Raw genomic sequence first — 13,732 nt, 5'->3', positions numbered from 1 at the left:
TATTTTTTCGCACAAATTTTTGATACGGACATTTTTCTTTGGATTCACACAATGAAGATAAATTTTAATGTGTCATATCGGAGACTGTTTTTGCTGCTGGATGAAGATAAGCATATTCAGATGGACCAAACGTATACTATATGTTTTGATTTTATTGGAAGAAAATAAGAATAAACTGGGATTAAATATACATAAATAAAAAGAAATGGAAATGAAGTAAAAATAATATGTAAAGAAAAAAAAAGAAAAAAAGGTAAACTGAACGAAGTATAATATTACTCTTTTCGGGATAAACAACAAAAGTTGATTACTATTAAAGATGAATGATGTTATACTGATTTATTCTTCTCAATTACAATTAATTTAATATTCCACAAAAATCAATTTATTTTGATGCCAAATAATTAAAATAAGATTCTCTCATTAAACTACTCTTGTAGCATATGAAACAAGACAACTATGATTTCTAGGGAAAACACGTACCACAAAAACTGTGGGGGGCACACAGAATAATGCAGACCTCTCATCTCATGTTTTATATAATAGATATGTATACATATATTTTAAAACATAATTACAAACACAATTAAGGTTGATGCTCATAGTTGAGATCATTACAAACAAAAAACAGATTTTTTTTAAAAAGAAAAAAGGAAAAAAAAATGCAATTACAAATAGCAATTCAACTTCTGTTCTTGCATTTCTCCACTGCCCTTGGTGCTGCAAATATATGAATGATTAATATTAGATCAAAAATAAACATAATATATGCGCGCGCATATATATATATATATATATATATATATATATATATATATATATATATATATATATAATTTTGAGATAGAGTATTAACTTTTTCAAGTATAAAGTACACGTAATACAACAATTGTTACGCATAATATCGACAAATTTGTTTAATAAAATAACTTTTTTCCTTTAATTCAAATTCAAGCTTAATTACCTAGTCCAATGGCTTCTGATCCTTTCATTATTCGCAAGCGCTTGCATGAATCAACAAACATGCTACAAAAATATTAAAAAAAAATTAAGAAAACGTTAGTCATATATGTGTGCATGAATTATTGAAGTATGCATTATTAATCTAATATTTTTTTTTATATTTTAATTTTTAAGATAAATAGTAGCTTTCATTTAATTTCGTAATATATGACTTAACTTTTTTTAAAAAAAATTATCACAGTAGAAGTTTAACTTAAAATTGTTTTAAAAAATTAAGATACTAATGTTTATGTGATAGTATTAAAGTTGCGCAATTTTTATGTAAAAATTAATTTATTATATATATTATTTAAATATATATAAACTTACTTCCATGGAACATCACCGACAAGCATCCAATCTCCATCTTTATCTTCATAAGTTGGAACATAGTCTGAACCACTCAATAGATCTATCAATTTGCTCTCGTTCATGAAATCCTTAAATCCATGAGTCCCACAATTCCCTGCAAAATAAAAACCCAATATATTTATTAAAAAATAATTATCTTATTTATCGCATTATGATTAATTAATTAATTCTATTACGGAGTATTTTTTTTTTAATATTTTATCATAAATATAAGGACCAAAAAGGTGGGAGTATAGGGTTTAATTAATTACCAATGGTAAAAGAGCTGAACATTTTGCCCAAAGCTTCAGAAAGTTCATGGTAGCTTTTGTACATCTTTAAGTCCACTTTACGTAAGTAGGGCGCACCGTCAACGCTAACTTTGACTAGGGCGGCGCCACCGCCGGAGCTCTCTCCGGCCGCCTTCTGTCCACTCAGGATGTTTTTCCGGTATGATCTGACTGGTGGCCAACCCACTACTTGTGCTCTAAACAACACCAGGCCAGTTTTTTAATTAGACAAAAATATTCAATAAATATATTTCCAAATTAATAAAAAAATAAAATAAAAATTATTATATCTGAAAATCATTGATAAAATCCACAAATAAAAAAAAATTATTATGAAAAACAAAGTAATAATTCAAAATACTGCTATCTTAAAAGTAAAGATTCCAAATGTTTTGTTTTCTTCCATTTTCGTTACAAGACAATTTATTGCAAAGATTCCAAATGTTTTGTTTTTTTCTTGCCTCTCGTTATCAATCCACTTGCCTCTCGTTATATATGAGAAGCTTTTCTGGTAACAAATAACACTATATCGTATTTTAAATAAATAATAATAATTATTATTATTATGTGTGTGTAAAATTATATTAACGAAAATTAGTCTTTTTCCTTTTGCATGGATGTACAAAACCAACGTATCTAGGAGACATGAAAGCCTTATGGTCGAGAAGAATATGTAAAACCTATGAATTAAAATAAGATATATATAACAGATTTAATCTCGTTTTGATCTTTAGATGTATCAAAATTCCTTATTAATCTATAAAATTTGTTGACAAATAATTAAACATGTAATAAGGTTTACCAATTACCACTAAATTAGCACAATATACATACTCAAAGAAAGCAGTTAGATAACAAATAATGTGTATATAGATATAGATACAAAGATTGAGAATCATATCATGTCTTAGGTGAAAACATGAGATCGAACTGCATGACTGCATATAAGTTACTACTTGAAGGTCTTCATCATCATCGAGATATGCGAGGGAATAAATTTTATGCATTTATGTAGTAAATTGTGTGCATTTATGCAGTAATTCACAAATTCTCACTTAAAGTATAGTTTTCATATAATCCCAAGTCGAAATAGTTAGATACATCATCGCCTAGAATCTATCAGCAGAAACCAACTGAGCTACCGTGCAGATATGTATACTTACTTGGCTGGTGGCTTAGTGGAATCGCTAGGACTTGTGACAACATTATTATTGTTGTCCTCCAAGTTCTCAACTTGATCAACGTTGGATTCCTTGGAAGATAGCTTAAGCTTCAAGTCAACGGTGTCCGAGAAAGCTCTCTTCCCGTTGCTCTTCGCCGCTTCGCCGTCATTTCCGCCGCCTCCGCCGCCGGGCAACCCTAGCCGGAGCTCCGTCGCTTCAAAATTCAACATTTTTTTTTTGCACAAATCTTACGTCCAAAATCTCGTAAAAACTTTGGGGCTTTTTTTTTTTTTTTAATTTTGTATGATGTTTTTGTCTAGAGAGAGAGTAGGAGAAAGAGGAGAGAGAGAGAGAGAGTTGGGAGATAATAAGAAGAGAAGAGGGCTTGTTGAGGATGTTCATGGCATGATGATATAGGGGGGAGGGTTGTGTTGGGCTTAAGGTTTCGAACGGTGGAAATCATTCCACGTGGAGGGTGCGATAAGCTGGATAGCCCCGGCTTTGTCGGAGAAATTATGTAATGAATGACGCAATAAATTTGTTGATGATAGTAGACACAAGAAGTTGGGGTTTGGTTTGTATTTCTTTCTTTTTGTTTATCCCTTTGGCTCCACACTACTGTGCACACAATCATCATTATCTTTGCACATCCATTTCCCCCTCCATCATTATTTGCTTTTACTAATATAATAATAATTACTCATTTTTTATGTTCATTATACAAATCAATTCTACAATTATTATTTAATTTTAATAATATTAATAATTTTAAATTTAATTTTTTTAAATCATATTTTTTTTAGTACTACTTACTCTTTTACATTATTATAGTATCTATTCATGTATATTTTATTTCTCAACATGTTGAAGCACAAAGAGTCAATACCGTTTCCACTAACTTGATCTCATGACCTCTTATATAGGAGAACATGGTGCTTGGCAATTTTAAATTTAATTTTTTGTGTTTATACAATTACTAGTTTTTCAATTGCGCGAATGGGATAATGCCTAATGTTTATTTTTAAATAAGTATTTCAAAGTATATCAATGCAAGATTATATAGGAGATGTTCATGCATATGTAATTGAATGTTGGATTTGTTTGTTTAAATCGGTAATTTAAAATTTATGAATGTAAGATAATATATTAGAGATTGATTATAATTGTTACTAAAAATAAATCTTTGCAATTTTGTAAAAACGATAACCTAAATACTTAGTCTAAAAATGATAGCATAAATAAACACTATTTATAACTTAATGAATATTTTTTTGTAATAAATGCATTGTAGACATCTAATCATAAATTAAAGAAATGCATATGTATTTTTTTTGTTCTAACTACTAATTTATTTAATTTAATAAGAGTAATAAAGTGAGGTATTTACTTTTGAATAATATACTTAACATATTCGTAGTATATGTACAACAATATACCTAACTTTGATTGGGATGAGGCTCGAACCTAAGACCTTTTTTATAAAAATTAATGGATAAGTTAAAGATTAACGGAATATTAACGGAAAAGATAATATTTAACGGAATATTTAACAAATAATCATATAATTAAGGATAAATTAGGAAATCTCAATGAAAAATATAAATCTAAACCATCTTAACCATCCATTTGATTTAATAATTCGACCGTCATTTTTTCTACCCATTATAGGCCTAACTTTCTTTGGCTCTTATTAGTATAGTAGATTAATGTTCTAATTTTTAATATATATTTAATTAACTAATACTTCATCCGTCTCAGTTTACATGTCATGTTTAATATTCATTGGTCAAACTAACTCTTTCTATTTTGCTTTTTTTTTAGTAGTTTGTAAATAATTTTAAATTTTTTTGTTTAATATTACTTTTAATATAGTTTCTAAATATATAAATTTTATATACTAATATTAAACTTAATACGGAGTATTATTAAAAAATGAATTAAAATTAATTTAAGTCAAGCCTTATTAACTGAAATAGACACATCAAATGAAATAGATGGATTATAAAAGTATTTTCAAAAAAGATGGATTATAAAAGTAATTTAAAAAAAAACTTAAGGGGAAAATGACACTTTTTTTTCTCTGAATTATATGCTTATAACGCTTTTTTTCTCCCTAAATTATTCATGTATCTACATTAGCCCCTTTAATTATTTTAAAAGTGACTTTTTTTCTTCATTTTATAGTAAAAAGACATTTTTACTTTAAAATAAGTATTTCATTTATATTTTTCCTAACGACTAGTTCAAATTAGACCAGACACGATAAGAATCAATCAAAACGTTCTGGTTACCATTCAGAGCCAGAATCCAAATTACATTTTTCCTTAGAATTCAATTACTCTGTCAAACTCATAAAGTAAATTTTTGAGTAAATACCAATTTTAGTCCCACGAGTATTAGCAAAATGACAATATTATTTCATATGTTTAATTTCTACCAATTTTCATTCACGACAATTTGTTTAGTACCAATTTTCATCCACAACTATTATTTTAATGCCAAATTAAATTCATCACGCCGATTACCCATCCATTTAAAAACATGCTAAAATTTAAAATTTTAAGGGTATTTTTGTCCTTTCCAAATTAAGATCTCAATTTGAGCATGAATAAAAAGGATTTAAGTCCTAAGATCGATCACAATTCACAGTTTTCCTCCTCAATTAAGGTAATATGAGAATGAAAACTGCGAATTGTGATCAATATTTGGGATTAAATCCATTTATTCATGCACACATTGGGATATTAAGTTGAAAAGGATGAAAAAACCCTTAAAAATTTTAGATTAGGGCACGTTTTAAACGGATGGGTGACCAACGCGATAAATTTTGGCACTAAAACAATAGTTATGGATGAAAATTGATACTAAAACAATACTCATGAATGAAAAGTGGTAAAAATTAAACATATGGACCAAAACTGTAATTTTGCTAATACTCGTGTAACCAAAATTGGTATTTGCTCATTTAAAAAGTATATATAACCAAAGTATATGAATCTAATCAATATTGCAATCACCAGTAAAATATTTAACAATTACTCCAATTTTGTCCATCACCGTAAATCCTTTACATTCACCGTGCTCTTGCAAAAAAAAAAAAAAAAAAAAAAAAAAAAAAAAAAACCTACTATATTTTGCATTTAGTAAAATATGATTTTCAAATCACTGTTTTCAAGACAATATTTGATTATGTTCTTGTATTATATGCACCTAAGCATACAATATATAGTTGAAGCTAACCCCAAAGAGTAATATTCTTCTTCTTAATGTCGCAGAACACTTTATTGGAATAGTAATTATCAATAATGAATAAGACATAGATATTATACATGCATGCATGTATACATACATATACATACAACAAATATATATATATATAAAAAAAATAAAATGAATAAATTGAAAGCATGTGCTGAGCTTTATTATAACATAGAGCACTATCAAAAGGGCCAACCAACGCATAAAAAGTATATATAACCAAAGTATATGAATCTAATCAATATTGCAATCACCAGTAAAATATTTAACAATTACTCCAATTTTGTCCATCACCGTAAATCCTTTACATTCACCGTGCTCTTGCAAAAAAAAAAAAAAAAAAAAAAAAAAAAAAAAAAACCTACTATATTTTGCATTTAGTAAAATATGATTTTTCAAATCACTGTTTTCAAGACAATATTTGATTATGTTCTTGTATTATATGCACCTAAGCATACAATATATAGTTGAAGCTAACCCCACAAGAGTAATATTCTTCTTCTTAATGTCGCAGAACACTTTATTGGAATAGTAATTATCAATAATGAGATAAGACATAGATATATACATGCATGCATGTATACATACATATACATACACACAAATATATATATATAATAAAAAAAAATAAAATGAATAAATTGAAAGCATGTGCTGAGCTTTATTATAACATAGAGCACTATCAAAAGGGCCAACCAACGCACACAGCATGTGCCTATGGGGACATGTTGGGCATGTCACCTATCCTCCAAACCTCCTCCATGTGAGGCAGCCTCGAGGTATTACAACTTTTAGTTCTCAATATATATTAATTTAATTATACTTTTTATTTTTTAATTTTTTTTATCTGATGAAGTACGTTTTAAAATGTTCTTAATTGCCTGTAAAAGTGTAAAGTTTAGTGAAATGTCCAAAAAAGTAATAAATTAAAGAGTATTTCAAAAAAATTTAAAGACTAAATTTAGTTGATTTAAAATATTAATGAATTGCAAACAATTATGTAGTGTGATGACATATTTGTCATTATTTCAAATCGATGGTCACACAATTGAATCTTAGTAGGACGACATTGATTATTTGGGTTAAAAAAGATTGAGAAAGTATAGAACACATGCATATTACCTTGTTAAAAATCATGAGTCATTCTATATATATATATATATATATATATATATATATATATATAGAATCACAATCATACGAGACAACACCTTCCCGTGAGACAGATATGCGACAACGTGAGTGCACACAGTTTACTACGCAGATGCACTTAGCCTACATGAGTGCACACAGTTTAGGGTGTGTGCATTCGTGAAGTAGACTATGTGCACTCACGTTGTCGCACTATCTCACGGGAAGGTGTTGTCTCATATGAAGTCAATCATATATATATATATATATATATATATATATATATATATATATATAGGGAGGAAATAGGGTACGAAGAGTTTCCAGGTGAAACATGGGGCGAGATCTGAGTCGTTGATCAAATCTAGACCAACAGCTCAAATCAATAATTTATATAAAAAATGCACTTCCTGAGAATTAAATGCACTTCCTGAGAACTGGCCTTAAGTGTTAAATTAGCGCACCTTAATTGTTGAAATGATGCACCTTAAGTGTTAAAATGATGCACCTTAAGTGTTAAAATGGTGCACCTTACACTTGTACAAAATCAGTCATCTGCATCCGATGTTGGGGATAATCTACGTCAGAAGCTGTCCAGACGCATATGCCACAGACACAGATTGGTTTAACAATAATCTGCGTTTGAAACTGCCCGAACGCAAATAATTGACAATCTACGTCCGATCCTACCCCAGGATTAGACGCATATTGTATTTTTTTAAATATATAATCTGCGTCCGATCCCGGGCAAGATCGGACGCAGATCGTATATTAAAAATAATTGCAATATGCGTCTGATCCTATTTAATTCCACCAGAGGTCCCCTGTCTTTGGTGGAAATTTCAAATTTAGTACCAGACTATCATTTTTGTCATTTAACATCACAGACTATTATTTTTTGGACACTTTTAGTGTTTCTCATAACTTTTCATATTTTTAGTAAGGGTATTTTTGTCTCTTCATATTTTTCTTTTGTTATTTTTTTGGTTTCAACCGATTTAATTGGTTTATGACTTTACTAAAAGCCGGTTAAAAAATATGGTTACTAAAAATGAAAAGTTACTAAAATTTCTAAACCAATTCAACTGGTTGAAACCGGAAAAATTACAAAAGAAAAATATGAAGAAACAAAAATGCCTTACTAAAAATATGAAAAATCATGAGAAGGATTAAAAGTGTTCAAAAATAATAGTCTGGGATGTTAAATGGTAAAAACAATAGTCTGGGACTAAATTTAAAATTTTCACAAAAAACAAGGGAACTCTAGTGGAATTAACTCTATAATATAATAATATAATTAGATTTTTCATATACTTTGTTAAATATATATTTTTATAGCATACAAAATTAAAATTAAAATTTTGTTTAGTTAATATAGTCCCTAAGCATGTACATATTTAAATAAATTTAAACACAAAATATACATAATTAAACTAATTTATACCTATTTTCAAAAAAAAAAAAAAACTAATTTATACCTAGTTGTATCGATATGAAATAATTATGGAAATTATATTTTAGGAAAAAATGTAAATTTTAAATGTTGTATGAGTAGATTTAGACTCTAATAGGATGTATATATTTCTTTATATTATTGTATAATGCATTGTATTGTATCTACATATAATATTTGATAATATGTATTTAAAGAAATTTTATAATATAACTTTCCTAATTATATATAATTTATATTTCTAGATTTATAATTAAGATAATTATATTTAGAAATTAAAAGATTAGTATTTTAATTTGTATTATTAATATAGTGCATATATATATATATATATATATATATATATATATATTATAAATTTTTCAATATTTATGAATATACATATTGCCTTACTTTTCTGCATTTTTATTTTCTCATCTCTCTTGATATATGAAATTAAAATTTGGTTTATGAAATGGGCTCAGTATATAAAATAGAGTTTACTCCAACTCTAATTTTGATTGTTTCTCTAAATTTTATGCACATAAAATACTTTATATGATTCATTGGGTACGTAAGTTTTGAATAGTTTTCATCAACTTCATTGTGTAACCTCAAAATTAAAAGGTATTATATTCTTTCTTTCAACATTCTTGTAAAATTTTGGGTTAGTTGGATATTGGCAATAAATCTAAAACATGATCAATTTATTTATTTATTTATTTGTTTATTTGGGGTTGAATTTTCATTCCATTGTTACTTTGTGTGTATGTGTCTGCGCGTGTGTGCATGCGCGCAAAGAATGGGGTGTGATGAATTTTGATTTATTTGGATTTCATTCTATTTTATTGGATGACTAGTTTTTCACGCGCATTGTGCGGATGAGATAAGATCCAATAATTATTTTTAAATAAGTAATTCAAAGTATTTCAATGCAATATTATATAGGAGATGTTCATGCATAGGTAATTGAATGTTGAATTTATTTATTTAAATAAGTAATTTAAAGTATATGAATGTAAGATAATATAGGAGAGATTGATTATATTTATCGCTACAATAAATGTTTACAATTTTGTAAGAACGCCAGTCTAAATATTTAATCTAAAAACGGTAGTCTAACTAAATAATACTTTTAGTTTGAATCTACCTAAGTCTTCTTAATTGTCTTTTAAGTAGCATTGTCATTGTCTTCATCTTTGATGCTCAACTTTGAATACTATATATTTAGTCACGCTAATTATTTGACCAAAGTTTATGTTAAATTTTATATTGTATTTTTTTAAATATTTCGTACATTCTTACATTTCGTAGTATATGTTTAACAATTATGCCAACTCTGATTGGATGAGGTTCGAACCTAAGACCTTTCTTATAGAAATCAATAAGTTAAGAATAATAAATAGTTAACGGAAAATTTCGTTACTAAAGTTTGTACTAACGGAATGTGGGTTATTTAAGGGAAGAAAATAATATAATAGAGGGCCAATAAGGACGAGGTGTAACAGTGCGCACCCGCCTGGCGCACACGAGGCGCGACAACGCCTGCCCGCCCAATGCGGCTTGCGCACCCGTCGCCCCTCGGGCGTGTTTGCATGGGTCGTGTCGCCCGTATTTCTCGCGGGCATGTGGGGAGCTCGGGTACGTCGCTTTTTGGCGGCTGATTGGGGTAGTTGGGGTAGTTAACGGACATGACTACGCGGGACACGTGTTTGCCTGAGCTTGGTGGCCTTGGGATGGTGGACATATGGGTGGATCTGCTTGGACTTCCTATAGTATAAAAGGAGGGGGTCTGCTTTGTACAAGACACCTCAGGACGCGACTGCACTCCTAGTCCAGCGGTCTAGTCTCCTTCCCCCTGTCTGTGTATCTGGGTTCGAACCCTAGTGGTAATTTTTTAATTTACTTTATTTATTTATTAGTCCTTCAATTATTTATTTATTTATTTATTGTTTGGGGCGCCATTTTGGGCCAGTAGCTTTGGGCTTTGTACAAATTATTTTGGGTCTCACGCCCTGAGTAATAATACCATTATTCTCCTATCTTGTTTGATATTATTACATCCAATTTATGGTGGACCCGGCCTCGATAAAACCATCAGTAGTATATGTTTAACAATTATATGCCAATTCTGATTAGGATGAGTAAGTCAAGAATAATAATAAATAGTTAACAGAATATTCTGTTACTAAAGTTTATATTAACGGAATGTGGGGTTATTTAAAGGAAGAAAATAATATAATAGAGGGTAAATAAGGAAAATCATAAAAATATAATAAAATCAAAATAATATGAACCATTTATTTCAACAAACAATTACATATACACCAACATTTTTTAGTTCCCGTTAGGGGCCTAACTTTATTGGCTCTTATTAGATTTGTAGATAATTATGAATAGTCATTGTTCTATCCGTTCACCTAAAATTTACTCATTTGTATATATAGATAATAATTCAGTTCGTGGAAGTATTTTGAGTGCAGCAAGTACAACACTAGCTATTGGGATTAGGGCTGCGCAGCGGACGGGTTCGGGCGGATCGGTTTTGCGATCCGCCCACCCGTCCAGATTTCGTATTAGAAAAGAACAACCCAACCCTTTGATTTTTCGTCCAAAATCCTTTCAGATTTTGGTATTTCGGTTTCGGTCGAGTGGATTCGGTTCTCAATTTCAAATCGGATTGGCAAACTGAACAAGTGAACAACAAATATTTAGAAAACCATTCAAGTTCAAATGCAACTGTGCAAGTGTTCAACTATTCAACTTAAAAACTTAAAAGTTGAAAGTAAAAACTGAACTAGTTAACTTACATCAAAATTAACATTTAGTGATTTACAATTTACAAAGGGGAGTTTGGCAAACGGCTGATAGCTGGTTGGTTTAGCTAGTAGTTGATGACTGATTGCGTTAACTAGTTTGACCAGCTGGTTATAAAAAACTGTTTGGTAAATTAGCTGTTTATTAGTAGCTCATTGAATGTAAAATGACATTTAAGGGTATTATTATTATTATTATTATAAAATAACAAACACACCACCCATTTAAAAGTAAATCCCATTGATTTTAAAGGATAAAATAGTCAATATACCATTGTTTCCAACCAGCTAATACAAAAAGCTACATTCATTAGCTTTTCAATTTTCAGCTTATTGACCCAATAAGCCAAGGCCAATAAGTCATTTACCAAACACTTCAAAATAGCTTATTGGTTGGTCAAAAAGCTAAACTTGGTCAAATAAGCTAAAATTTGGCTTATAAGCCAATAACCAAACACCCCCAAAAACTAAAACTATCTAAGAATGAAGAATCTAATAAGACTGTTACAGTTTACAAATGTTACAGTTTACAAAAACACAAACTGTCTAAGCCTCTAAGGCAGCAATTAGCAATTCACAAAATCACAAGAAATTACACAATAGACATAAAGGTTTACAACAGCAACCAGCAAGGCAGCAAACAGAAACCAATTAGCCACTCAAAACTCAAAAGTCAATTTTGTTATCCCTCTATTCTTCTTCCTGCTCATTAAAGCTTGAAAATCATTAAAAGACAATAAACAACACACTGACTTGAGTAGAAAACTACACAGAACTTATGATTTAAAAAAAAAAAAAAAAAAAAAAANAAAAAAAAAAAAAAAAAAAAGAAGGCTCAGAGTGCTTTTTGTCATTTCATGTTAGAGTTGGGGGCAAATTGCTTATTGAGTTCAATCAGAGCAACATACCAACCCAAACTCCCAAAGTCCTTTTAATTCAGACTAATGGTGGAAGCATCATCATAGCAAAAAACAACTACATTAGACAATTGATTATTTGAGAATATCAGAATATGAGATGAAGGGAAGTGATATACCAGAACCAGAAGTCCAGATTCCAGAAAGGCACAATTCCTTACAACTTACCAGATGAGGGACTCAAGGGCTTAACTTCCTAAGGGCATCAACATTTATAAAAAAGTTACCAAGACACTTAGCAGTTGTAACCTGTATGCTTGCCTCAAAGACCTCACAATGTCACATAGTTACATGCATAATGTATAGTAGTATAGCATCTAAATAAACTGAAAGTAGGGTGTTAATAAATGTATAAATGACTAAATGTATTACAGGGATTGTTGGCAGTGTTCTAACATTACTTTGTGAAGAACCAGCAGCTCTAGTGGACAATTCTGCACAAAAAAATTAAAAAAAAATAAAATAAAAGAAACAAAACAGTTTAGAAAGTGTATCAAATAACAATTAACTATTTAACTATAAAATTAGAAATTTTACCATTTTCCAATCTTTCAACCTCATCCAAATTTTCCTCAACAGAGATTGGGTGATTAGGTGCCCTCAACCAATCTTGTGCACAGACAAGGGCTTCCACAATTTTAGGAGTTAATTAATGAACTCCTAAAGGCATCTAATACCCTACCACTAGTACTGAATGCACTCTCAGAGGCAACAGTTGATATTGGAACAGCTAGCACATCCCTTGCCATTTTAGATAGAATTGGAAATCTATCATTGTTAAGCTTCCACCACCTAAGCACATCAAACTCCCCATTCTCTCCATCTTCCACTATGTTTTCACTTAGATAAATCTGCAGTTCAGTCTGCTTACTACATCCACCACTCTCCATTCTCTATTTTTTCAACTAGGTTTTCAATCTAGACTGAGGTCTTCCAACTGAACTTACTGAGGTCTGAGAATGGACATTAACTGGTTCAGAGGTGACAGTACTAGATGAGACAGTATAGGTGGCTGCATAATCATTAAAAATCTCAACCATACAGTTGAACTTTATCAAAGCATGATTTTCCTTTTTCTTCACCATACAGTTGGACAAATTGGGCAGGCACATACTCAATCTTATCCCTAGGGTCTAAGATATTTGCATAAAATATCAAGAAGTTCATTGTCTCTGGATCTCCCCAATATTTCTGAAATTTTTGTTTCATTTGAGACTCTATTGCCTAAAAAAAAAAAAAAAAAAAAAAAAAAAAAAAAAAAAAAAAAAAAAAAAAAAAAAAAAAAAAAAAAAAAAAAAAAAAAAAAAAAAAAAAAAAAAAAAAAAAAAAAAAAAAAAAAAAAAAAAAAAAAAAAAAAAAAAAAAAAAAAAAA

The 13,732-nt window shown here is 29.5% G+C and overlaps 1 protein-coding gene across 1 annotated transcript; it reads right to left on the bottom strand.

The window, feature by feature from the left end:
* Nucleotides 1-404: 404 nt before the first annotated feature.
* Nucleotides 405-3,193, bottom strand: LOC116031044 (auxin-responsive protein IAA16). Its single transcript, XM_031273474.1, has 5 exons — nt 2,807-3,193; nt 1,626-1,840; nt 1,333-1,468; nt 965-1,026; nt 405-720 (listed from the first exon to the last, which is right to left on the bottom strand). Exons 1-5 carry the CDS (start codon nt 3,034-3,036, stop codon nt 683-685), a joined length of 681 nt encoding a protein of 226 aa, XP_031129334.1. The 5' UTR covers nt 3,037-3,193; the 3' UTR covers nt 405-682.
* Between the last annotated feature and the right edge of the window lie 10,539 nt (nt 3,194-13,732).

This window comes from Ipomoea triloba, chromosome 9 (genome assembly GCF_003576645.1).
Source record: "Ipomoea triloba cultivar NCNSP0323 chromosome 9, ASM357664v1".
In the NCBI taxonomy this organism is placed as follows: Eukaryota; Viridiplantae; Streptophyta; class Magnoliopsida; order Solanales; family Convolvulaceae; genus Ipomoea; species Ipomoea triloba.
This window is presented reverse-complemented; position numbering and strand designations above follow the sequence as displayed.

What these genes read in the sequence shown, in the direction of transcription:
- LOC116031044 (XM_031273474.1), bottom strand. Translation starts at nt 3,036, where the DNA reads ATGTTGAATTTTGAAGCGACGGAGCTCCGGCTAGGGTTGCCCGGCGGC. An exon ending in TCCACTAAGCCACCAGCCAA is followed by an intron (nt 1,841 to 2,806) that starts GTAAGTATACAT and finishes GGTGTTGTTTAG; the next exon opens with AGCACAAGTAGTGGGTTGGC. An exon ending in GTTCAGCTCTTTTACCATTG is followed by an intron (nt 1,469 to 1,625) that starts GTAATTAATTAA and finishes TTTATTTTGCAG; the next exon opens with GGAATTGTGGGACTCATGGA.